At 43.2% G+C, this 27,195-nt stretch overlaps 1 protein-coding gene across 1 annotated transcript in view; it reads left to right on the top strand.

Annotated features, from left to right (window-relative positions):
* LOC136423472 (dynein axonemal heavy chain 10-like) overlaps nt 1-26,492 on the top strand; it is a 63,771-nt gene extending 37,279 nt beyond the window's left edge. The window contains exons 48-79 of the mRNA XM_066411632.1: nt 91-419; nt 812-911; nt 1,212-1,343; nt 1,614-1,751; nt 2,243-2,548; nt 2,863-3,099; nt 4,000-4,197; nt 4,497-4,730; nt 5,363-5,460; nt 6,195-6,376; nt 7,338-7,474; nt 8,625-8,842; nt 9,147-9,368; nt 11,689-11,836; nt 12,403-12,538; nt 13,045-13,199; nt 13,429-13,517; nt 14,174-14,303; nt 14,991-15,264; nt 15,670-15,773; nt 16,344-16,499; nt 17,103-17,441; nt 17,981-18,181; nt 18,989-19,198; nt 21,374-21,469; nt 21,986-22,111; nt 22,557-22,734; nt 23,195-23,406; nt 23,851-24,018; nt 24,717-24,897; nt 25,587-25,696; nt 26,092-26,492. Of these exons, the coding sequence (XP_066267729.1) occupies nt 91-419; nt 812-911; nt 1,212-1,343; nt 1,614-1,751; nt 2,243-2,548; nt 2,863-3,099; nt 4,000-4,197; nt 4,497-4,730; nt 5,363-5,460; nt 6,195-6,376; nt 7,338-7,474; nt 8,625-8,842; nt 9,147-9,368; nt 11,689-11,836; nt 12,403-12,538; nt 13,045-13,199; nt 13,429-13,517; nt 14,174-14,303; nt 14,991-15,264; nt 15,670-15,773; nt 16,344-16,499; nt 17,103-17,441; nt 17,981-18,181; nt 18,989-19,198; nt 21,374-21,469; nt 21,986-22,111; nt 22,557-22,734; nt 23,195-23,406; nt 23,851-24,018; nt 24,717-24,897; nt 25,587-25,696; nt 26,092-26,274 (5,727 nt within the window). The 3' untranslated portion in view covers nt 26,275-26,492. The remainder of the gene's footprint in view (nt 1-90; nt 420-811; nt 912-1,211; nt 1,344-1,613; nt 1,752-2,242; nt 2,549-2,862; nt 3,100-3,999; nt 4,198-4,496; nt 4,731-5,362; nt 5,461-6,194; nt 6,377-7,337; nt 7,475-8,624; nt 8,843-9,146; nt 9,369-11,688; nt 11,837-12,402; nt 12,539-13,044; nt 13,200-13,428; nt 13,518-14,173; nt 14,304-14,990; nt 15,265-15,669; nt 15,774-16,343; nt 16,500-17,102; nt 17,442-17,980; nt 18,182-18,988; nt 19,199-21,373; nt 21,470-21,985; nt 22,112-22,556; nt 22,735-23,194; nt 23,407-23,850; nt 24,019-24,716; nt 24,898-25,586; nt 25,697-26,091) is intronic.
* The last annotated feature ends 703 nt before the right edge of the window (nt 26,493-27,195 follow it).

Raw genomic sequence — 27,195 nt, forward strand, 5'->3', positions numbered from 1 at the left:
TTGCTGGTCTACAATAAGTTTCGAAAATAGACCATTCATCCATCCATTCATTCATTCAATCATTGAATCATTCATTCATTCATCCTGAAGGACTTGGGGTACCTGGCGGCCATGGGCAAGGCTGGGGGAGGTCGTAACGAGGTCGACCCTCGGTTCGTCTCGCTTTTCACCGTCTTCAACATGACCTTCCCGTCAGACGAGTCGCTGCACCACATCTACTCGTCCATCCTTCAAGGTCATCTCAAGCCGTTCAATGACGAGATTCGTGGGCTGGCCAACGGGCTGACCTCCTCGACCTTGACCCTGTACCAGAACATTGTGCGCGACCTTCCGCCCACGCCCTCCAAGTTCCACTACATCTTCAACCTGCGCGACCTGTCTCGAACCTACCAAGGCCTCTGCCTCACCACTCCAGACAGGTTTGTTTATTTGTTTGTTAAAATGTTCCTTTATCCAATAATTGTCGTCTAAAACTGAATTAAGTCCGAAGGCTACTTTTCACTTAGTTACATCAAACATTATATACAAGGGTCAACCACATATCTTGCAGGCTAGATAGTAAAATAAATGAGAATTGAATCATCAGAATAATCCTTATCATCCCATAGGCAGAAATTACTCTGCAAAAACACACACAGATGGAGACTTAATGTTATACTACACACACATACGAAGAAGCCATTGTTCATGAGAGTGTGTGTCTTTCGATCGATATCTTTCTGCAGTGCAGTTTCTGTATGTTCTGCCAGAGGGCGCTTACCATCCGAGGGTTTGAAGTTTGCCATCTCTGATTACCTTGTTTGCTCCACAGGTTCCAGACCGCTGCCCAGTTTATTCGCTGCTGGAGGAACGAGACGACCCGGGTGTTCAACGACAGACTCATCAACGACACTGATAAGGAGCTGGTTGTTGTGAGTAGTCACAAAATAATGATAGTATTTTACTGTAGATTGTAAAACTATGTGCTTGTACATTGTAGCAAAGAGGTAGCAGATATTGTATAGATTGTTGAAAAAATGTATCTGAACAACAACAAAAAGTATCTGTCAGAGCCAACTTTTCAACCTATTGGAAGAAATTTGTGGTTCTTCTTCTAAAACTGTGAATGATGTCAAAGAAAATGTTTAAAAAAAAAGATCAATGGTTCAAAGTCTTTCTCTATGATAAGGCTTTCTGATACTAATGATTCAGTGTGTGTGTTGTTCTTTTAGGGCATCATGAAGAATATACTGGAAGAGAACTACCGTCAGCACGTGGAGTCTGTCCAGCGGGACCCCTGCCTGTTTGGCGACTTCCGCACGGCCCTGGAGGAGGCGGAACCACGGGTGTACGAGGACATTCAGGTGAGATAGAGAAAGTGAAAGTGATCTCCAGCCAGTTTAGCTCTCAAATGAACTCAATGAACAGTTCAGCTAATCTTCCATTGTTCATGACAGAGAGTACAGAATATACAGGTTGTCATTGTTCCAGGGAGATTCCCCTAGCTCTTTTCCTCAAGTACAATGAACAGTGGACCATGGCTTAAGGTCCTGTGCTAAGGACTGCAACCCTTTCCTGTAGTCAACATTACCCCAGGCAGTTTATAACTCGGTTTCTCTTTTCCCCGTTCCCAGGACTACGATGCGGCTAAGGCCTTGTTCCAGGAGATTCTGGAGGAGTACAACGACAACTACACGCCGATGAACCTGGTTTTGTTCGACGATGCCTTGGAGCACCTTACCAGGATCCACCGCGTGATCAGGATGGACCAGGTGTGCATAGTAGAATCCTAGCTTTCTTAGAAATGAACGCTTTGCTGGACTGTACTTAACAAGTTTCAAGTTGTTGACCTCGGCAAATCAAAACACAGCAAAAACTATGAACATTGAACCACCTCAAAAATTTTAACATTACAGTATGTTGTGGTCCTCTCTTCGGTGCTGAAATGGGAGTCATTACTTCACAACCCCCTAAAATGGAAGTTCTTGCTCGTTGTTCCTAAATTTTACATCCGGGTTGCCTGAAAATCAGGGCAGGACACTTGGGTGTCCAAAAAATTCTGAACTTTGTGACTTGAAACTGACAAACGTGACAGATTTAACAACGGAAATTAACAACACAGGCTCCCAAATAATGAGTGGGATTGAAAAAAAATTGTAGATGGAGACAGGCCTGGTATGGAATGAAGAACGTTCTCTAGCCACGGCAACTCTTGTGTGTCTGTCTTAACGATCCAACAACTCTCTCTGCTATTTCTACACAGGGCCACGCGCTGCTCGTCGGAGTGGGGGGATCTGGCAAGCAGAGCCTGACCAAGCTGGCTTCCTTCACCGCCGGCTGCGACATCTTCGAGATCACGCTGAGCCGTGGCTACGACGAGACCAACTTCCGAGACGACCTGAAGATCCTGTACGGGAAGCTCGGGGTGGAGAATAAGAAGACGGTGTTCCTGTTCACAGATGCCCACGTCGCACAAGAAGGCTTTCTGGAGCTGATTAACAACATGCTGACGTCGGGCATGGTCCCCGCTCTCTACCCTGATGATGAGAAGGATGCCATCATCCAGCAGGTCAGTACTAATAGGCTTAGGAAAATAAGGTTTCCCATTACGGTCCTAATAGAAAAGGGAACTTTTTTATTTAGATTCAACCCATATTTTACACAGTTAACATTGTAAAACTGAAATGCATCAAGACACTGATATTTCCATCACAATATTTTGATTATACATACAAATGTGCTCATGAGAACCCTTATGTTGGAAAATGATAACAATCTAATAATGTTAATGCTGATGCTGATGATGTAATGATGATAGGGCTATGATAACAATGATAAGGATGATCATGATGGTGATGATGATGATGATGATGTATCTCCCAGATGAGGGACGAGGCAGCCAAGGTTGGTTTCGGCCCAGCCCGGGAGGCGATCTGGCAGTACTTTGTCGGCAAGTGCTCCAACAACCTGCACATTGTGCTTGCCATGTCCCCCGTGGGAGACACGCTGCGCACGCGCTGTCGGAACTTCCCCGGACTCGTCAACAACACGACCATCGACTGGTTCATGCCGTGGCCCGAGCAGGCACTGTACGCAGTCGCCAACGTGTTCGTTGGAGAGGTAAGTAAAATGGAACAGCTTTACATTTCTGCTTTAGACAAACAGTTAACAAAATTATGAATGCCCCTCCTATTAGTCCTAACTTTTCCTTGATTTTATTGTGTGAACTGACTAGTATATTGTTGTACCATAAATATGTAATGATATATGTTGATAGAGTTATTATGACTCAAATGACTGTGTATCTCTGTTATATTGTATCTGACCCTTACCTCTTCCCTCATGACCTCAATGAAAAGCGGCCTGCGTGCCGATTTGAGCTTATCATGAATAAACAAAGGTTCAAACAAACAAACAAACAAAAGTACACTACTATTGCAAGCAAGTAGCATTCTTTTGATGAATCAAATTGCACAAAAGTATTTGTGAAAGACTTGGTTCAAGAATACTTTATGTATACTTTTACAAAAAGCCATGACTTGTCCAGTATTATCTAATATTCATACCTTTTTTGTTTGAGTTCACAATCATATATTTTTGCAAATGAGATCAAACCTAGATAAACTAAATAGATTTAATGCTTGAGAGCAAAAAATTTTACAGGGGAATAATTTTGGGGTATGGATGATTTTGATGCTATTTGATGACGTGATTTTGTGTACATGGCTTTTTTCTGTGCTATGCTGGTAGCTTTGTACATCATTGTATAGATTTTATTAATGTCAGATGTCCAGAAAGCTCATCAGTTCCATATTTGCCCCCCACAGAACCATGGTGCCTGTCCAGCACATAACCTTTGCACATGATTTGATTTGATTTATTTGCACATCTGGCAAAGTATGCAAATAGCAGAATATCTGGAGTACTATAAGACATATCAAACTTCATTCAGTAACTGAAGGCAAAGTTTAACAGTCCTGAATGCTAGGAAAATAACATTTATTTATATTTCTTTCACAGAATCAGATGGTTCCCGACCAGCACCAGGAGCAGGTGGTGAGCCACCTGGTGTACGTGCACCAGTCCGTGGTGGACTACAGCCGCCTCTTCCAGCAGAAGCTGCGCCGCATCAACTACGTCACCCCCAAGAACTACCTGGACTTCATCACCTCCTACACCAAGCTGCTGCAGGAGAAGGACCAGTACATCCTCTCACAGGTCAGGGGGCAAAGGGGAAAGGGCAGGGGTCAGAGGGGGGGTCAAAAGTCAATAAGATAAATAGATAAATACACCCCCAAGAACTACCTGGACTTCATCACCTCCTACACCAAGCTGCTGCAGGAGAAGGACCAGTACATCCTCTCACAGGTCAGAGGGCACAGAGGGCAAAGGGTAGAGGGTGGGGGTCAAAAGTCAATAAAAAATTTTTAAGTATTTTCAAAATAATGAAACATGACAGTTGCTAATTTCTATAGATGCTTTGTTGTGACGGTAAATCTATCTGTTTTCTCCCCCAGTGCAAGCGTCTGGAAGGCGGCATGGCGAAGCTTGCCGAGGCGAGCGTCCAGCTTAACGAGCTTAACGAGAAGTTAGCGGTGCAGAAGGTAGCCGTGACGGAGAAAACTGCCGCCTGCGAGGCCCTTCTCGAGGAGATCTCCTCCAGTTCAACCGAGGCCACGGAGAAGAAGAAGTTTGCGGAGTCCACGGCTGTGAAGCTGGACGAACAGAACAAAGTCATCGCCGTGGAGAAGGTTTGATTGTTTGTTTATCTATTTAACCATGGGAAATCATGTCACCAACTGGCAATTTTTAATGATCCATGGGGGAAAACCCCAAACAAAAGTTATTTGCGGTGCAACAGAACAAATTCATCGCTGCGGAGGAGGTGGGTGCAAAAAGTGAAAGTAAAAGATTCGGATTCCGAAGTAAAAGTGATCTCGAGCCAGTTTAGCTCACAGAAGAACTAATATTCTGCTGGTCGTGACAGATAACATACTAGATGCTGTATAATACAGTTTTTTTCCAGGTCATTGTACCAGGAAAGTTCCTCTTACTAGCTCTTTTTGACATGCACAATGAACAGTGGACCATAGCTTAGCGTATTTATTTTGTTGAGGATGTAAAGGATGTTTTGTTTTCTTGATACCTGAGCTTCTCAAAGATTCTTATCTGTCCAATATGCAAATTTGATGTACAAAAGCGCACTTTATATTTGTAACTTACAGTTTTTGTGCCACACAGCACACAACGTAAGCTACTACGGGACTATTGAAGTCGTTTTAATTTGTAATACTCCAAAACAGCAGACTGAGTATGCTGTGCTTTCTTGACAGTTTGATTTAACATAATCTCAAACATTCTTTATCTCCTTTCCGCTGTACAGAAAGATGCCGAGGATTCCCTGGCTGAAGCCATGCCTGCACTGGAGGCCGCACGTCTCGCCCTGCAGGACCTGGAGAAGTCAGACGTCACAGAAATCAGGTCAAGCAACCTTCAGTTTCTTTCGGAGACTTCTATCTTCAGCTGTGTTGAATTTCCTTTTTATTTCTTCAACTTTTACAGATTCTGTACCTGTTAGTCTATCGTTTATGTTAGTCTATCATAAACGATAGACAACTGTATGTGCATCTAAACCTACAATACATTGATTACTAGTACATATTTTGATGATTTGTGGTGTTTTAAATGAGTGACATTTGTCATGTAGAATTTCTAATGGCTCTGTGTATTTTTTGTTTCTGATTAAATTTTGGATGCATATTTGCATTTTAGTTATTTTTATGACTAACTGCTCTGATAACATTACCCAGGTCCTTTGCGAAGCCGCCCAAGGCAGTGCAGACAGTGTGCGAGTGTATTTTACGACTAACTGCTCTGATAACGTTACCCAGGTCCTTTGCAAAGCCGCCCAAGGCGGTGCAGAAGGTGTGCGAGTGTATTTTATGACGAACTGCTCTGATAACGTTCCCCAGGTCCTTTGCGAAGCCGCCCAAGGCAGTGCAGACGGTGTGCGAGTGTATTTTACGACTAACTGCTCTGATAACGTTACCCAGGTCCTTTGCGAAGCCACCCAAGGTAGTGCAGACGGTGTGCGAGTGTATTTTACGACTAACTGCTCTGATAACGTTACCCAGGTCCTTTGCGAAGCGGCCCAAGGCGGTGCAGACCGTGTGCGAGTGTGTTTTATGACTAACTGCTCTGATAACGTTACCCAGGTCCTTTGCAAAGCCGCCCAAGGCGGTGCAGACGGTGTGCGAGTGCATCGTGGTGATGCGGGGGATCAAGGAGGTGTCCTGGAAGTCGGCCAAGGGGATGATGTCGGAGCCCAACTTCCTCAAGTCGCTCATGGAGATGGACGTGGACGCCATCACGCAGGGACAGAGCAAAACCGTCAAAGGTATGGCTTCATTTTTAAGGTGTGCTAGGGATTAGAACCCGGAACCTTTAGATGCCCTCACACATGTGCAGGGCCAGACCAAAACTGTCAAAGGTATGGCTTCATTTTTGGGGTGTGCTAGGGCTTCAAACCCAGAACCTTTAGATGCCATCACACAAGGCCAGACAAAAACTGTCAAAGGTATGAAACTTGGTCTGCTAGAGATTCAAACCCAGAACCTTTAGATGCAGGGACAGACCAAAATTGTCAAAGGTACTGAACTTGTCTTCCCGTGTCACATGGAAGGAAAAATCCTTCGAAATGTGGTTGGAGATACGCAGTTGCCCAGTTGCCTTGCACAACAGGATTTTCATTTGGCACAACATACTACATACTCATGATGATTCATCAGGTAGTCAACACATTAGGGCAGCATTAGTGCTTGTAATACCTTTCAAGGGATCAGAAATGCCAAAAATGCCAGATCATTCAGGCATCAATTCAGCATTACAAGCCACAAGCCACCTGATGATGATGATCCACTGTATTCTGCGGCTCGGAGCCACCTACCTGTGTGTTTTATTGAGCACTAGGCCACACCAATTAAATTTCTTGGTTAACGGATTCTTATTTTTGATTTTAGCAAAAAATAGATCATGAAAACAGAAGGCTGGGGTGAAAACTTGCACCTGACCCTGTTCACACCCTGAAACTGCGTGTACCAAAGTAGAGACTTTCCTCTGAGATTTTGTTTTCATGTTGTTTTTCCAATCTAGCATTTTTTAATTTTCTTTTATTCCGTTAACCAAGAAAATAAATTGGTGTGGCCTTAGGCTTGGAAAGAGATTTTAAAAGTTGATCTCTCACGTTTGCAGGTTTTGTGAAAAGCATTTCCACAAAGTAAAGGAAAAGTCACCCAAATGCATCATAACTGCTTTATACTTTTTTTCTTTTTGTAATCACATTTGATGTGTTTCTGTAGGATTTGTGAAGAGTATGGCTGTGTCTATAGAGGAGATGACTGCCATCAGTAAAGCCGGCGCCGGCATGCTGAAATTCGTGGAGGCAGTCATGGGATACTGCGATGTGGCAAGGGAGATCAAGCCTAAGAGAGAAAAGGTAAGGCCACTGGCTTATGGTGTAGCAATTTCACAGTGTAGCATTAAAACATAGAGGTTGAGAAAATGGTTACAGCAGTCTCAAAATGTAGCAAAGTAGTTTGTGCTCAAGCTGTCATGGGATACTGCAATGTGGCCAGGGAGATCAAGCCCAAGAGAGAAAAGGTAAGGCCAGGCTTATGGTGTAGCAATTTCAGTGTAGCATTAAAACACACTGTTACATAGAGGTTGAGAAAATGGTTACAACAGTCTCACAATGTAGCAAAGTAGTTTGTGCTCAAGCTGTCATGGGATACTGCGATGTGGCCAGGGAGATCAAGCCTAAGAGAGAAAAGGTAAGGCCAGGGTTATGGTGTCAGTAGCAATTTCACAGAGTTCATTTGAAGGTGACATCAGTCTTACAATGTAGCATATTGATAAGTACTTTGTGCTCAAACTGCCATGGACTGATACAATGCGGCAAGGGAGATCACGGCTATGAAGAGAAAAGGTAACAATAGTTCTGGATTGTAGCAAACACCATGTACTGTAATTGCAAATCTTGTATTGTGGCAAATTTAGGCTACTTCATGACCTCGATCTGGCCATGGTGAACTGATGGCAATTCTTTTAGCATCTGTCATCCAGCAAGGAAGATGAAAACTGATCATGTGATAAGATACACAAAGTTTGATTTAATTTACAGTGTAGCAAAGTGTAGGTTAGGTAATGGTGATAATGTAGCAAACATGGGACACTACAATATTAGCGTTTTAGTGTCATACAACAAAACATTGCTGGCTCATATGAGTTTTTTTTATAGAACAGAGATGATCCATCTTTGAAACTGAGAAATGAAACTGATCAAGAAAAAAAAATTTAACTGTTCTCAGGGACAAATTTGCTAGATGTTAGCACATCGGCAACCAAATCCGCATGTTTTTTGGCACACAGTTTGACAGATTAGCCGAATAGGCTCGGTGGGCGTTACTCCACCGTCAGGGAAGGTAGTGTAAAGTGCCTTTCCCAAGGGCACAACGTCGGGGCATGGTGAGTATCGAACTCGGGACCTATTGATTCCGAGTTCAACGCTGTAACTGTTACACCCGCCGACGTCACAACTGAAAGATAATGATCAAGATAATCATCATTTCTTCCTTCCTTCCCCCCAGGTGGCCCGTCTTGAGCGTAACTACCACCAGTCGAAGCGCGAGCTGGAGAAGATCCAGAAGGAGGTGGCGGGTCTTGAGGACATGCTGGCCAAGCTGAGCCAGAAGTACGAGGAAGCCATGCGGGAGAAGAGGGAACTCCAGGAGGAGGCGGAGATCATGGAGCGCCGCCTCATCGCGGCCGACAAGCTCATCTCTGGCCTGGGCTCCGAAAACGTCAGGTAGGGAAACAGCTACTTCATTTTCTTATTCTTTGATTTTATATTTTGCTTCACCCTTTGAGTGAAGTATTGTCTTTGTGTGTGTATGTCAGTTTGTGTTTGTGTGTGTGTGTGAATGTTTATGTGTGTGTGTGTTTGTGTGTGTGTGTGGGTGTCTGTATATATGTGTGTGTGTGTGCCAGGTATCAAGTTTTTCAAGAACAACAGCTTGGATTACATTGTCTTTGATTTGGTTGCTGTTTAATAAAGTTTGATTGATTAATCAATTGATTGATTGATTGATCCAATTACCCCCTTTCCACAGATGGAGGCGCGACCTGGAAGACCTTAAGGAGCAGCGCGTGCGTCTCCTTGGCGACTGCCTCCTCGCCTCCGCCTTCCTGAGCTACCTGGGGGCCTTTAGCTGGGACTTCCGGCAGGACCTGCTGTTTAAGGAGTGGGAAACAGACGTGGTGAACAAGAACATCCCGCTGTCGCAGCCCTTCAAGCTGGACGCACTGCTCACCAACGATGTGGAAGTCAGCAAGTAAGTCACCAGTGTATCATTTAGGCATCCAATGGCAGATATAGTGGTTAGGCAGGACCTGCTGTTTAAGGAGTGGGAGACTGACGTGGTGAATAAGAACATCCCGCTGTCGCAGCCCTTCAAGCTGGACGCACTGCTCACCAACGATGTGGAAGTCAGCAAGTAAGTCACCAGTGTATCATTTAGGTATCCAATGGCAGATATAGTGGTTAGGCAGGACCTGCTGTTTAAGGAGTGGGAGACGGACGTGGTGAACAAGAACATCCCGCTGTCGCAGCCCTTCAAGCTGGACGCACTGCTCACCAACGATGTGGAAGTCAGCAAGTAAGTCATGGTATCATTTAGGCATCCAATGGCAGATATAGTGGTTAGGCAGGACCTGCTGTTTAAGGAGTGGGAAACTGACGTAGTGAACAAGAACATCCCGCTGTCGCAGCCCTTCAAGCTGGACGCACTGCTCACCAACGATGTGGAAGTCAGCAAGTAAGTCACCAGTGTATCATTTAGGCATCCAATGGCAGATATAGTGGTTAGGCAGGACCTGCTGTTTAAGGAGTGGGAGACGGACGTGGTGAACAAGAACATCCCGCTGTCGCAGCCCTTCAAGCTGGACGCACTGCTCACCAACGATGTGGAAGTCAGCAAGTAAGTCACCAGTGTATCATTTAGGCATCCAATGGCAGATATAGTGGTTAGGCAGGACCTGCTGTTTAAGGAGTGGGAGACAGATGTGGTGAACAAGAACATCCCGCTGTCGCAGCCCTTCAAGCTGGACGCACTGCTCACCAACGATGTGGAAGTCAGCAAGTAAGTCACCAGTGTATCATTTAGGCATCCAATGGCAGATATAGTGGTTAGGCAGGACCTGCTGTTTGAGGAGTGGGAAACTGACGTAGTGAACAAGAACATCCCGCTGTCGCAGCCCTTCAAGCTTGACGCACTACTCACCAACGATGTGGAAGTCAGCAAGTAAGTCATGGTGTCGTTTAGGTGTCAAATGGCAGTGAGAGTGTTTGGGCAAGCAGACATGAGAGGTTTGATCTTGGCATTCATGGCTACACATTGTACATGACTTTCCTCACTCCACTCACCAACGATGTGGAAGTCAGCAAGTAAGTCATGGTGTCACTTAGGAGTCAAATAGCAGAGTGGAGTAGTCAAGCGGTCATGAGAGGTTTGATCCTGGTATTCATGGCTACACATTGTACATGACTTTCCTCACTCCACTCACAAACAATGTGGAAGTCAGCAAGTAAGTCATGGTGTCGTTTAGGCGTCAAATGGCAGTCAGAGTGTTTGGGCAAGCGGTCAAGAGAGGTTTGATCTTGGCATTCATGGCTACACATTGTACATGACTTTCCTCACTCCACTCACCAATGATGTGGAAGTCAGCAAGTAAGTCATTGTGTCACTTAGGAGTCAAATAGCAGAGTGGAGTAGTCAAGCGGTCATGAGAGGTTTGATCCAGGCAGTCATGGCTACACATTGTACATGACTTTCCTCACTCCACTCACCAACGATGTGGAAGTCAGCAAGTAAGTCCGTTGTCACTTAGGAGTCAAATAGCAGAGTGGAGTAGGCAAGCGGTCATGAGAGGTTTGATCCTGGTATTCATGGTCGGACACATTGTACATGACTTTCTCACTCCACTCACCAACGATGTGGAAGTCAGCAAGTAAGTCATTGTGTCTTTTAGGTGTCGAATGGCAGTGTACTTAAGCAAGCATACATGAGAACAAGAGGTTTGATCCTGGTATTCATGGCTACACATTGTACATGACTTTCCTCGCTCCACTCACCAATGATGTGGAAGTCAGCAAGTAAGTCATTGTGTAAAAACCCAAAGGGGCAAGTGATTCGCACGGCTTGGAAAATCAACGCACTAACCACTAAGCTAAAAGGTCCGGACCAGTTAGATTGGTCAGTTAGTGGAGGTTGATCCCCACTGTTACATTGGTGTCATTCAGGCATCAAATGGCAGAGTGGAGTAGGCAAGCAGACATCAGATTGAGAGGTCACGGGTTTGATTCCTAGCATTCCTTGCTTGATGACGTGTCCTTGGGAATAGTACTTTACACAACAGTTTCCTCATTCCACCCGGGGGTAAAAATGAGTACCTGACTTTGGTTGGGGAGGTAAAAGGCAGTGAAAGGAGAGGAATAGGCTCTGCCTTCAAATTCCAAAAACGTACTGCACCTATGGCCTCAAAAAGATTGTTGAACCTTCACAAGTCTAGAAATGCCGGAAAATTCTCATAAAGACTAGTAGTACCAAGTTTTAAATATTTCTATCTAACTGATTGCTTTGCATGTGTTTCTAGGTGGACCTCAGAGGGCCTGCCCCCAGATGAGCTGTCCATCCAGAACGGCATCCTCACGACCAACGCCTCCCGCTTTCCGATGTGCATCGACCCTCAGCAGCAGGCACTCAGCTGGATCAGGAAGAAGGAGGAGAAGAACAACCTGAAGGTACTGGGTTCCAGGCTATCATAGTTATGACTTAGCCTCAAGTTGCTGGGTTCCAGGCTATCATAGTTATGACTTAGCCTCAAGTTACTGGGTTCCAGGCTATCATAGTTCTAACTCAAGGTTCCAGGCAATTTCTGTAGTTTTGTCTTAGCCTCAAGGTACTGGGTTCTAAGCAGTTGTAGTTCTAACTTAACCTCAAGGTACTGGGTTCCAGGCTATCATAGTTCTAACTTAACCTGGGCTCAAGGTACTGTGGTCCAGGCTATCATAGATCTAATTTAACCTCAAGGTACTAAGTTTCAGGCTATCATAGTTCTACCTTAGCCTCAAGGTACTTGGGTCCAGGATACTGTTCTAACTTGACCTCAAGGTACTCGGTTCCAGTCTACAGTCTGTAGTTCTAGCCACAACAACAGAAAACTCATCATCATCATCGGGTCAAGTTCACGAGCGTTCATGGCCCTTCTGCTCTATCCCTCCCATCTTCCATTGCTCTGGGCAGAAAACAGAAAACTAAGAGCACTAAATTTGCATACCTGACAGGCGTTTGTTTCTTTCCTTGGCAGGTTTCTTCCTTCAACGACCCAGACTTCCTGAAGCAGCTGGAGCTGGCCATCAAGTACGGCTTCCCCTTCCTCTTCAAGGATGTGGACGAGTACATCGACCCCGTCATCGACAACGTGCTGGAGAAAAACATCAAAGGTACGACAGTCTAGGAATCTGCCTGTCTTGTCAAACAGCTGCAAACAGTTGTTTCTACTGTGTGCCAAGAAAAGTTGTTTGTTCTGACAGAGGTTGTAAGAGTTGGAATCTTTTGCAAGGTGTTAGAAAACTACATCAAAGGTACAATCAGGCACAATGGTTTAGGAATCTGCCTGTCTTGTCAAGCAGCTCCAAACAATTCTTTCTACTGGACAGGATTAAAGTTGAACTGTAATTTGCCAACACAAAAATTGCAGTTACCCAAATTTTCAACTGATAAGCACCAGTCTTTGTCAAGGAATGAGCAATGTGGATCATTGTGTATCATACATGTATGTTGCATAAAGTCTATGGCGTCCCTCATCACTGTTGAGAGATGGTTGTAGAGCCCGGATGTGGATGGCCTCCTTTATTCTTCTTGCAAAAAAGTCTGGTTCCAACACAGAGGAACTTTCAAGCTCCACAATTTTTTCTCACTCTGATCTAAACTCTGGTTTTGTGTTTAGGTGCCCAGGGCCGCCAGTTCATTGTGCTGGGAGACAAGGAGGTGGATTACGACCCCAGCTTCAGGCTCTACCTCAACACCAAACTGTCCAACCCCAGGTACAGCCCCGCAGTGTTTGGCAAGGCCATGGTCATCAACTACACTGTCACCCTCAAGGTCAGTACAGGTCATATGTCACACAAAATGGTCATAGGTCACAAGTCAAAGTTCAACATGGGAATGCATAAAGGATTATAGCACTTTTTTGTCATTCAAGATACAGACTGATCTAGCAGGATTTTCTCCTCTGTATCTATGATGGAGTTTCTAAGGGATATTTCATTAAAAGAAACTTGATGATCTTTTTCATTTTGAGTAATGTTGATACCTTCCCTGCCGTCCATAGGGTCTGGAGGACCAGCTGCTGAGCGTGATTGTTGGGTTCGAGCGTAAGGAACTGGAGGAGCAGAGAGAAAGGCTGATCCAGGAAACAAGGTGAATATATTTCAGAATATGTATTAATATTCATAATGAAATTACTATAAACAGCATAAACACCCTAGCTAGAGAATGTCCCAGAAGACATGGTGTTAGAACCAATTCTTTAACACACTGAGAGGGTTAGGGGTCACCTTAGCCAACTGAAGGTCATGTTCCAAAAGTAGAAATTTCTGGAGAGAGCTTACAGTCTACAGTAGCAATGCATCAGCACAGATGCTTGCGGATGATTGATTGATTGATTGATTGATTGATCGATAGATTGATAGAGACAGTATGAGTAACTGCATGTGATATATAACTGGGAAATATTTTCAATTGGTATGTGCCCTATTTGAGGCCCCTTTGGTCAAATCTGCCAGCCTTGCTATTGTCAAAACTGATTCATGATGAGCTAATGTTGAGAAACTTCTTCTCTACTTAATAATAGTGACAACAAGTGCCTGCTGAAGGACCTGGAGTAGTATACCATGTTATGCCTGTTGCTCTGGATACATTCATAGCTAATGTTGAGAAACTTGTTTTTTACTTATCTAGGGACAACAAGCGTCTGCTGAAGGACCTGGAGTAGTATACCATGTAATAGAGTGCCTGTTGCTATGGATACCCATTCATAGCTAATGTTAAGAAACTTGTTCTTTACTTATTTAAAGTGACAACAAGCGTCTGCTGAAGGACCTTGAGGACTCGCTGCTGCGTGAGCTGGCCACCTCCACAGGAAACATGCTGGACAACGTGGAGCTGGTGCAGACCCTGGAGGAGACCAAGAGCAAGGCTTCAGAGGTCAGTACACAGCTTTGGGCTTGCACTGATTCATTTTCTTGGTTCTTAGACTTTTTAGATTAACCTTCTCCCTGCTGTCTAACTCTGTAACCAATAGATAATTGGGTAACAAACAGCTACTTCAGTGTGCTAAAGAATTCAGCAAGGGAACAAATCAAAAAGAGCGGTTCACTACAGAAGATTTGTAATGACTTCTAACTTTTCCCGGTACTCTGACATATGCATGTCCACATTGTCTTCTGTATCTCTTTCTCTGTCCTCTTTCTATGTAGGAGGGCAACTTCTAAAGGTGTTCATGCACCTGTTTGCCCTCTCTTTCACTCTCTCTCTTCCATAGCTTAGTCAGCCGTAGGGGCAGAACAGCATTCAGTAATGAATTCAAATAAACTGCGTAGAATGGATAAATCCTTGCTGCTTGGTTGTATCTGGCTGTCCAGATTGAAGCATTTGTCACACAGGACTGTCTCCACCTACAACTTTACACCTCTCTGATTATAGTCACCTCCTGAAGTTTTGGGGACAAAAGTATATAATCATGTAGACTTTAAAGGCAAATGGCAGCTCCTCAGATTATCTTTTCATGTTGATATTACAATTTATCATAGTTACGAGAAATGGAATATTCTAACCTTTTCTCCCCTTTCAAGGATAATGATCTTCTAATCCAACACTCCCTATTGTCCACAGGTGACGGAGAAACTGAAGCTTGCAGAGAAAACCTCCATAGACATCAACAAGCTCCGAGACGGCTACCGTCCGGCCGCCCGCCGCGGCGCCATCCTGTACTTCGTCCTCTCGGAGATGGCCATCATCAACACCATGTACCAGTACTCGCTGGCCTCCTACCTGGAGGTGTTCGACTTCTCCCTGCGCAAGAGCCTGCCGGACTCCATCCTGGTGAAGAGGCTGAAGAATATCATGGACACGCTGACGCATAATGTGTACAACTACGGCTGTACCGGTGGGTGGACACTGTTTCTATACATGTTTCATGTGTCATGCATGTTTTTACTTTACCGCAAGGCAAAATTTCCAAGGGGCAGCATTGTGAGGGAGCTGAGCGACCAAGTGAGGGGGATGTTGTGGTTTCCTCACAGCTCCTCAGTGTGGAGTTTTAGAGAATTTTAAGAAAATGGGGCATTCTAAGGCTTCCAGAGGGGCAAAATGTCAGACAGGTCACAGTTAAAGACTGTCAGTGGCTACATGTACATGTGACCTATTAGCATCTCTGGTCAATCAGAATTTTGTGCTTATCAGAGAATCTGCTTCCCAGGGCAAGGGGGTTGGTGGCTTTAGTATGAGAGCGCAATGCCCTTCTTCCCCTCTTGAGAAAAAAACCCTGTAATGATATTTCTTTCTCTTCCAGGTCTGTTTGAGAAGCACAAGCTGCTCTTCTCCTTCCAGATCTGCATCAAGCTGCAGCAAAACGAGGACCGCTGCCCTCAGGAGGAGCTCGACTTCTTCATCAAGGTAAGGTAGCGTGCCTAGTCCAGTGGTTTGGTAGTATGCGTAGTCCAGTAGTTTGGTAGTGTGCCTAGTCCAGTGGTTTGGTAGCATGCGTAGTCCAGTAGTTTGGTAGTGTGCCTAGTCCAGTGGTTTGGTAGCATGCGTAGTCCAGTAGTTTGGTAGTGTGCCTAGTCCAGTGGTTTGGTAGCATGCATAGTCCAGTGGTTTGGTACTGTGTGTAGTCCAGTGGTTTGATAGGTAGTGTGCGTAGTCCAGTGGTTTGGTAGCATGCATAGTCCAGTGGTTAGCAGGCCCTGCCTCTGGAACTAGAAGCCGTGAGTTTGTGTGTTGCTCATCACCCGACATGCAAACTACCGGAAAGGGATGCAGTCCTTTGGACGGGACGTTAAGCTGTGGTCCACTGTTCATTGTGCTTGTCGAAAAGAGCTAAGGGTAATTTCCCTGGTACAGTGAACCTGTAGATACTGTATATAGCACCTGTCTTTTCTGTCAGGACCAGTGGAAGATTAGCTCTTTAGTGAGCTTAAACTCGATCTAGAGAACTTTAGTCACTTTCACTTTTCCTTCATCAAGGGCAATCTGTCGCTGGAGAAGAGCAAGCGGCGCCGACCGTTTGACTGGATCCCGGAGCAGGGCTGGGAGGACATCATCCGACTCACCGAGTCCTTCAACGAGGCCTTCGGCACGCTGGCGGACGACATCGAGCGCAACGAGAGGGTCTGGAAAGAGGCAAGTGCTAGACAAGTGTTCCCTTCTGTGACCATTGAGGGTTTTTTTTCATCAATTTGGAGGAAAATTTTTAATCTTATTCAAGGAGACACATTGAGCTGAACAAGAGAATCTGGAAGGAGGCTAGTGGTTGTCATGAAGTTTCTCTCTGTCCCGGAAAGGTTTTGTCAATCATGGCAGAAAAATAGAGAGTCATGACGCCAATTTGTTGAATTGTCTGTCAAAATAATGATGATAACACATCTGACACTTCTTCAAGCTATGATATACTTTTATGGTAAAAGACATGTTATATAATATTTAAATTCCCTGTCTCGTACTTGTAGAGCAAGACTTCGGTAATTATGTAAGAAAGAGTGAATTGACTGTCACTCATTTGACTGTATATTCTCTAAAATTGTTTGTATTTTCATCTCAGTATGGAACTTAAAGTTAAAACTTAGGATATGTTTAAATGGTTTGGACTTATTGCTGGCTTTCCAAAATGAACTTTCTTGTCTTTCACTTTATTATTTTTGTCCATGTCTATAGGCTGATAATGTAGCTTGCTTTCTTTCACTCGTTTGCCACTTTTTAAACACTCTCCCCGCCTCTGCACTACAGTGGTATGACCTGGACGCCCCGGAAGCGTCCCCGTACCCAATGAGGTACAAGGACACGCTGACCGACTTCCAGCGCCTCATGCTCCTTCGCTGCTTCCGCGTGGACCGCGTCTATCGCGCCGTCACCGACTTCGTCACGGACAAGATGGGTGAAAAGTACGTCACGCCGCCTGTCGTGAGCTTTGAGGCGATCTTTGAACAGAGCACGCCGCTTTCGCCGATTGTGTTCATCCTCAGTCCGGGGTCCGACCCGGCTGGCGACCTGTTCAAGCTGGCGGAGAGGTCAGGATTTGGCGGAAACCGACTGAAGTATCTGGCCATGGGACAGGGACAGGAAAAGGTGTGGTTACCTAGCAACAGCTCTTAGATTGTTTTTTTTTTGTCAATTCTCTTTTGTTAAGATAACAGGAAAAACCAAGTTTGGGTGACTGTTTTCTTTTTCTAGATCATATTTGCGGAAGTATCTTTGTGCAATCGACTGTTAGTATAGTAACTGTCCTTGTTTAAGTTACAAATCTTCAATCAAGACATATTAGCTGTAAGCTTTGTTGAAGGAAACAAGGTAAGTATTTATCAATGAATTGGTAGGAATATCATGTATCACTCAGTCAAAAACTGTGAGTCCTACTGCAGTAATGTACCATTAAAAGCCACTCTATAGGGAACCCAAAATCTGATCCATTTCTTCATTTTGCCAATACCTTATTGACTATCACGTACCAAATATCACAGAGATCCATTCACAACTTATCAAGTTATGTTTTTCACCAACAAAAAACAGACACACAGACCCAAAGACATAACTTGTTTTGATTGATAAATAAAAAAAAAATCAAACGTTATTGTGGCTCAAGGTAACTGTCCACCCTCATCTTCCAGCTTGCCCTGCAACTGCTGGAGACGTCCATTGCGCGTGGCCACTGGCTGATGCTGCAGAACTGCCACTTGCTGGTGCGCTGGCTGAAGGACCTGGAGAAGGCGCTGGAGCGGATCACCAAGCCTCACCCCGACTTCCGTCTCTGGCTCACCACGGACCCCACGCCCGAGTTCCCCATCGGCATCCTGCAACGCTCACTCAAGGTGAACTTATTTATTTGTTGATGAAGGTTAGACATCCAGGTAATAAGATACGCCAAAAATAATTATGCTCAAGCAACTGGATAAGATTTTGAAACAGTCAGACATTTCAGATAGCATCCGCTATCTTTCGTCAGTGACTAAAGAAGGATCTGGTAGAACTAGGTTTTACACCTGTCCAAGACTCTGAATAGATATGTTAATGAAGCTAATTGATTCATTAGCATGCAACCTTGTCTTAACTTACTACATATATATCCTATTGAACCATCTAAAATTGTCTTCCCTTCATTAACATATCTATTCAGAGTTTTGGTATAAAACCTAGTTCTACCAGATCCTTCTTTAGTCACTGACGAAAGATAGCGGATGCTATCTGAAACGTCTGACTGTTTCAAAATCTTATCCAGTTGCTTGAGTAATTATTTTTGGCACACTTATTTATTTGTTTTACTGATCAGGAGGGACACAGCCAGCCTGTGGCTATTAGTGATAATTGACAATAAGTAAATAAATGATAAATAAGACAATTAGTGTACAAAGGGATATCCCTGCTGACAAAAACAGAAACTGTAACACTTTATTGATACAAAGTAAATTTGACATCAACAGGATAGCATCTGTAAATATCCTGATCATCATTATCATGATATTATCTTATCAGTGCCAAAACTACATCCGATGTCTATCGGTTTGCAAATAAAAGACCTTGTTTTCTAGTCACTTACCAACCTGATGAGATTATTCATTGCATCCACTTTGTACCAGATTGGCCAGATATGTCATCCAAACTGATTTGCTGTTTGCTAGGTTGTGACTGAACCGCCCAATGGCCTGAAGCTGAACCTGCGGAACACATATCACAAGATCACGGCCACGGCGCTGGGCGACTGTCCCCACGAGTACTTCCCCGCGCTGGTCTACGTGCTGGCGTTCTTCCACGCGGTGGTGCAGGAGCGTCGGAAGTACGGGAAGGTCGGGTGGAACATCCCGTACGACTTCAACGAGTCGGACTTCCAGGTGGGTAGAGTGACTGAAGGCATGAATTTCATCATATTGTTCTTTTCCACTATCGGTATATTCTCATATATTCTCCTATATGCATTGCCATCCCTCCGTCTACTTAGTTGATGTTGTAGCTCTGCTGAAACGGGCCAACTATTCCACTTTTGGGGGCATCTTGCTCAAGACATGTATATCAATGAGATTGCCTTTAAGTTATTTCTTACATTCTTCTATAAGTCTTCAATTTCATTAAGTTCTTTTCTATAAGTATATTCTCATGGTAAAAATTTTGTAGATAACTGTATCAAATATCATAATAAGCCAGTGAATTTGCCCTACGGTGTAAGTTACACACCAGTTTCAGGCTCGATCAGTGTTTTTATGTAAGGCTTGGATGGCCTATTTTCCTTTTGGCTTTTTTTTTTTTTTTTATTCGAACATTCATAAGTACATAACATAACAACATACACATTTACAATTCCACAAATAAACACAGTTACATATTGTTGCAGGGGCCATTCCCACTGGCTTTTTTTCGCTAGGGTGTGCTCCCTAGTTACATATATCTACAGGGGTCATTCCCACTGGCTTTTTTGGCTAGGGTGTGCTCCCTAGGACTTTTTTGACAGGGGTGTTTCATCCCCCCTGGATTTTCTGTGCTAGGGTTTCTTCCCTAGGACTTTTGTGCAGGGATGTCATCCCTGGGTTTCTGTGCAGGGTTTTCCTTCCCTGTGTTTTGAATATAAGACAAAATCGTTTGCTTTTAGTACAAATTTTACAAAAGTTTACAAAATACATTTATATATGAAACATAACAACATGTAAAACATTACACGCTTTACACATTCAAATCATAATAACCATTATACAGGCACAAAAGAAAATAAAACAAAAAGTACATTAGCATTATATCAAACAACTACATCATATAGAAAAAGAAAAGTGAGAACAAGCGTATATAAACAAACAACAGAAACATTGAGCATCAGTACAAATACACAAATACCATGAATCACAACAACGAAAACAAGCAACAGGGAAATACATTTTTAAAAAAAAAAACGTTACAAATTTACAAAATCAGGCTACAATACTTACTGTTACAACACCAGCCTTACAAAACAAAGAGATTACAACATTCTAATATAGACAACGCCAGGTTTACAAAAGACATCATCCCTACACATACAAGAGCACAATAACATTCTTGGGTACAATAAACAACTTACACCAGATCTACATACACAAAAACATCAGTTGATTGACATTTCCACAAATAACACTCACACCAAGCGAGTAACAAAACAGAGAGTTAACCAACACAACAATCACAGTTACAATCATGATCACTTTACAGCTTTACATTCAATAAATATAATTCCATACATGCGTGTCATTTCTAAGGTCCCAGAGGAAAGTAGCAAAAATGTCATCTCTCATAAAATCCAATTCATTGTCTTTATATTTTACCCATGATCTAAAAATCGCAAATTTGGCTAAGGTTACAACATTGTTTACAAAATTATTGACCTTTGACCCATATCTGTAGCCTAGAAAAACCATCAACTTGTCAACCTTTATCCTACTCACCTTCTGAGACAGTACATTCTCTATCTTCTGCCAAAAATTTTCAAGTCTTTTACATTCTATAAACATGTGTACATATGTCTCCTCTACATTACATATCTCACAAGTAGGGCTGTATACTTCACCTTTCTGATCTTTTATTTTCCATTTATTCAGTTTAGATTTACAGGGTAGAATTTGGTGCAAAAGTTTAAAGTTAAATTCTCTTAGCTTATTTTCTTTAATGTCTACAGTTATATTTTTCCACACTAGATTTTTATTTAAAATAATAACATTCAACAATTCTCCCCAACTATCAATACTTTTTCTTTCTCTGAATATCTGATTATTCAAGTGACTATAAATGGTTTTAGATGTTGCCTTTTCTACAGGTACAAATTTGTTTGGCTTTTTGAGAGCAAAGATCCAGCAGGTTCACTATGGCAAGTAACATGGCCAGAAAAACTTTACAATGTGGGGTCGTTTAGCCTAACGGCAAGGTGTTTGGCCCAGAACCTGGCAGTCTTGGGTTTGAATCCACTGATGCCACTGATGTTGTGCCCTTGGGGAAGGCACTTAATAAGACTTTTCTCTCTTAACAACGCTTGATTTCCCTTCCCACAGGTGTGCATGTCCATCCTCCACACCTACCTGAGGAAGGCGTGTGAGCAGGGAGACCAGAAGGTGCCTTGGGCCAGTCTCAAGTACCTCATTGGGGAGGTATGTGTTGAAAAGTCTTATCTTAATCATTTAATATGCTAAAATTCATAATTCTGTATAATTATGCAGGTTAGTGTACATAATGCATTATTTAGAACAATGTTAGAATACTTCTAATGCTAGTAACTTTTATCAAATACATTTCGAATAGTACAATTCAATATTTTTGGCTCTACCTTAATGAGAATTTACAACTAATTGAAGTTACACAATTAGCCTTAGTTGGAAGCAGGGCTATCTTCAGGACCTGTCCCTCCGTCCTTGAACAGCAATTCGTTCCTGGGACATGAAAAAAAATCTATCCTGGTCGTCAAACAATCTTATCACCATGACATGACTTTGATGAAAATGTATTCTTGTAAGGCTTAGCTTAAAATGACAGATTATGGAAAAATAAAAACATGGGCCTTCCAAACAACAGAAAAACGGTGGGACAGAATAAGATTTAAAGCTTGAGACAGTCCTCTGTCTTAGATTAATTCATTAGCTCAAGATTGTTGTCTTTCCCGCCCCCAGGTGATGTACGGTGGCCGGGCCATCGACAACTTTGACCGGCGCATCCTGTCCACCTACATGGACGAGTACCTCGGGGACTTCATCTTCGACACCTTCCAGCCATTCCACTTCTACTTCAGCGAAGAGGTAAGTTTGTATTATATTTAATCATTTACATAAACCATTCATCATCAACCATTCATCATCATCATACAAAGTAAAGCGCTTTGGACCAGCCCTCTGGCAGATTTGACATGAAGCCTACATCTCTTGACCTGAACGATAGTGTGAAGTCAAGACCACATTAGAGACATGCCTTACAAAAAAAGATACTTTAATATAGCTTAGGTGGATAGTCTGAAACTCATTCTGTATTAGCAAACATGTGTTGCATGATGAGAAATAAAGTGTTTTCCAACTCAAAAATTGACTCACTGGAATTTTGGACTGAATCACCAAGCGTTTGACTGAACGAAAAATTCTGAGAAGTCAATTCTTTGAATTTAAGAACAGTTTAATTCTCATTAGATATAATTTACCAAGTCAAAGGAACTTTCAGGCTAATGTGTTACATGATATACATGTACGACAGGTGGACTACAAGATCCCGGAGCTCGGACCCAGGGACAACTACGTGGAGGAAATCGAGAGCCTGCCGTTGTCCAACACGCCCGAGGTGTTCGGCCTTCACACCAACGCCGAGATCGGCTACTACACGCAGGCCGCCAAGGACATGTGGACCAACATGGTGGATCTGCAGCCGCAAACAGGTATAAATATTTCATGTCCTGAATTATAATATTAATATCATGATATATGAAATGTTGTAATGGCAGAAAAATATATAACTTGTACATGCAAATCGAGTCTGCCGTCACTTTGTCTTGTCCTTTTTGTATATCTAATATATTGTTTTGTGAACAGATAAGAAAACAGGAGTCATGGCAATTTCCTATTTATGCAAATAAAGCACATGCAAGAGACATTGAACTTTGCTAAGCATCGTGTAGTCCATTGGTCTCACCAACATGCATGCTACAGGAAAGGGTCACAGTCCTTAGGGTGTCTTGTCGAAAAGAGCTTAGGCTTAACTTAAAGGGAATTTCCTCTGTCAGTACGATGAATCTGTAAACTCTGCACATATAGTGTCTGTCTTCTCCACCACGATCAGTGAGCTAAACTGGTTTGCGACTCATTAATCATTGCCTCCCTGTCGCCGGTCTCCCCCAGGTGGCTCCAGCACCGGCATCAGTCGCGACGACTACATCAGCAACATCGCCAGCGACATCCAGAAGAAGCTGCCGGCCATCTTCGAGCTGGACAAGCTGAAGAAGAAGTACGGGGTGGAGATCTCTCCCACCACTGTGGTCCTGATGCAGGAGCTCGAGCGCTTCAACAAACTCATCTCCGTCATGGGGAAGACCCTCGCTGAGCTGCAGAGGGTGGGGCTGCTGTTTCATTGTTTTGCATCAATTGCTTTTTTTCTAAAAGCAAACTGCGTCTTATGAAACAAGCAGCAATGCTGCAACTGTGAGGTTGCCTTCCAATACTAACTGGTTGAGCTACATAGGGTGTGATTTTTTTACTCTTAAAATCTTTTTCTTCTTTAACCAAAATATTTGATGACATGAGTTTATTGTCATGTACTGTATGATACTCAATAAGCGATGATTGTTATGCGACTTTTTACCATTTGTTTCCATCCCTCCATTACTGCAGCTTCCATATGTTGTTAATCACTGAGCAGAGCTTCCCTGGGTAAACATGACAGAATAAAATATGTTCTGCCAATGTTTTTCTTTTCTGGTTTGTTCCACTAAAGGGGGTGAAGTCTGCCATCTCTAAGTGCTTGTTTAATTTCGTTTTCAATTTTCCATCCTCCACAGGCGCTGAAGGGAGAGGTGGGGATGTCGAACGTGCTGGACGAGGTGTCGCGGTCGCTGTTTAACGGGCAGATCCCCTCCGTGTGGAGGAAGCTCGCCCCCGACACACTCAAGTCGCTCGGCAACTGGATGATGCACTTCCAGGGGAGGTTCGACCAGTACACCGCCTGGGTTAGTACTATATTACTCTGATACAATTTCATGTGAACCATTCATTTAGTCATCCATTAATTCATCAACTGATATTCACTCAACCTCATATTTACTCATTCCATTCACTTAATAATATACACTTGCTGATTCATTCACTCACTCAGTCGGAAATGATAGATCGTAAAAAAACAATTTGGTTGATCTCGCATTAATATTTCATTGACTGTTCAATGATTTCCAAGGTCTTCAAATGATCTTAATGATCTCCTGGGTTTTCCAGTTTTTCCAAGGTCTTCAAATGATCTTAATGATCTCCTGGGTTTTCCAGTTTTTCCAAGGTCTTCAAATGATCTTAATGATCTCCTGGGTTTTCCAGTGATCTCTCCATCCAGTGTGGCATTGGGGCCTGACACCTGTTTCTTTCTGGTTCCCTCCCACAGGTGAACGAGGCTGAGCCGGCTGTGATGTGGCTGTCCGGGTTGCACATCCCTGAGTCCTACCTGACGGCGCTTGTATATTTAAATGTATTTGTAATAGTACATAGCTGACACTGATTCTGTGTGGTTTCCACCCTCAGGTGAATGAGGCAGAGCCGCCCTTGATGTGGCTGTCATGGCTTCACATCCCTGACTCCTGACGGCGCTTGTATATCTAAATGTATTTGTAATAGTGTATAAATAGCTGACACTGTTTCTGTGTGGTTTCCCTCCCCCCAGGTTAATGAGGCAGAGCCGGCTGTGATGTGGCTGTCCGGGCTGCACATCCCCGAGTCGTACCTGACGGCGCTCGTGCAGGCTACCTGTCGTAAGAACGGCTGGCCGCTCGACCGCTCCACGCTCTACACCAACGTCACCAAGTTCCCTAACGCCTCCGACGTCACCGAGACCGCCCACCAAGGTTTGTGGTCTTTGTAACCTGCATGAAAAATGGAGATATTGTTTTTGATACGTCTGTGTGTATTTGTGGTCAGCATAACTTAACCCAAGTCCTGTTGGATTTCCAGAGCAAACATATACCACGGTACTGGAGTGCCCAGACACCTTTGAAACAGAGGGTACTAGCCATAGTTTGACATTGCTCATTTTTAGTTACATACGCATACGGGTGCAACATACGCATTCTAGAAATACCCTCAACCTGACAAGCATAGTCAGAACAAGCATGTGCAAACCAACAATTGTCGGGCTCAGCAGGACTAGGGTTAAGAACCTCTGGGTAGACAGTGTTGTGATAGTTGGTAGGTGTTTAAAAGACAAAGATCATGAGCCTCCTGGCAGCTGACCTTGTTACTGCAGCAGAGTTTCTGGTTTTTGTATCTTTTGTCATGGACATGTTATGATCTTGTTTATTTTGCATAGCAATAAACCACCTTTAAGCTTAACGCATCAGTTTTGTACAGTGAATACAAGACTCAAAACTTCTTGTGATACAAGTTACTTTGGAATAATACAAGTTGCCTAGGTCAAGCCAGTGATAAACTTAGATGGTGCAGTATTTCATATGCCTGATTAAAAGAATAGTTCGGATTCAACGATCTTGAATATGTAACACTACATTAGGTTGACCTTTGAACTTGTTCTCCCCAGGGTGCTTTGTGTCGGGGCTGTACCTGGAGGGTGCTGCGTGGGACATGGAGAACAGCTGTCTGATCCGCCAGCCGCCAAAGGTCCTGCTGCAACCCCTCCCCATCCTCAAGGTACCCTACAGATCTCATCTGTTTGTTTGTTTCTATTGCATACCCGGTAAAATGCCTGATGGCGTAACACACCAGGTTTGTACTGCACAAGCTTCATATCTGGACATATTTATTTTATGACACTGGGAAGGACCCCTACTCTTTTTGGGTCCTTTTACATGCTCGAGGTTGTACTGTAAATGCCTTTAAGTTTGCCAGGATTCAATTTTGTGGTAGAGAGGAAAACATTCATGTTGGTCTTCTGTACGCAGGTAGAAGACAGAATATTCAACCATTTTTGCAGTAGTAAAGAGGTCACCACGAGAATCGAAAACATTATACCACAGAGAAAATTTCAACATGTTCAGCGCTGTCTATACAAATTTCATTGAAAACATTTTTCTTGCGGTCTCCAGGTCATTCCCATCGAGGCGCACCGTCTGAAGCTCCAGAACACGTTCCGCACACCGGTGTACACAACCTCGCAGCGCCGCAACGCCATGGGCGTCGGTCTTGTGTTTGAGGCGGACTTGGCGACAACGGAACACTCCTCTCACTGGGTGCTGCAGGGCGTCTGCCTCATCCTCAACTCCGATTAGAATTTGATTTGATTTTCTTCTCAAGTGGACACTGTTGTTGTTGTTGTCTGCGTTGATTTGAAAAAGCAAGTATTGTCTTCTTTTAACTGAAAAAATGTATCAGGGCGCCTGCCTCATCCCCAACTCCAATTAGAATTTATTTGATTTTTTTGGACACTGTTGTTGTTGTTGCCTACGTTGATTTGAAAAAGCAAGTGTTGTCTTCTTTTAACTGAAAAACATGTCCTCTCTAAACTTTGAAAAATGTATCAGAATTTTCATGCCATTTCTTCTTCTTTTGACATATTATTTGTCACACCATCCATATTCTTTAATGATGTAGTTTATTTCAAGAAAATTACAAATCTTCCACTTTCCACCTGACTTTGTTCATAGAAGATTGAGTTCAATTTGTTACTGTAACTGTTACAGCTTTTGTGACTTGAATAAAAGAATATCAAGTTTAAACAAGAAGTTTGATGTACCTTGTTTATGCAGAATTGATGTTTTTGCAGAATACATGAAGTGAAAAGGTCTTGCTTTCCAAGAATGCTGTTGTTGTATTATAGATTTATCCATTGTGCTTATGTAGGCAGAGTGCCCATCAAATACATGTATAACAATTATATGCTGCTAATAGTTGTTTGAACGATGTGGGATGGGTGCCTTCATCACAACCAGTTGTTACATATCCATGTACCTAAAAGATATAAATGGCTCTTAGGTACAGAGGATTTAGTTTGGTGTACTTTTGTGGAAGTACAAAAAAGACAAAACAGTCTAAAACTGATGTGTCAGATTTTTACACAATTCTTAAACACATAGTGCCTTCTACACGACCATCTTAGTCATCAGATTTAAAACTTACCTTTATCGCACAATGTTTTGATGTATTTATTTGAGGTTTTGACAAAAAAAGATGTGTATAGACTATGAGAACTG

The sequence above is a fragment of the Branchiostoma lanceolatum genome, chromosome 1, assembly GCF_035083965.1.
Source record: "Branchiostoma lanceolatum isolate klBraLanc5 chromosome 1, klBraLanc5.hap2, whole genome shotgun sequence".
NCBI lineage: Eukaryota > Metazoa > Chordata > Leptocardii > Amphioxiformes > Branchiostomatidae > Branchiostoma > Branchiostoma lanceolatum.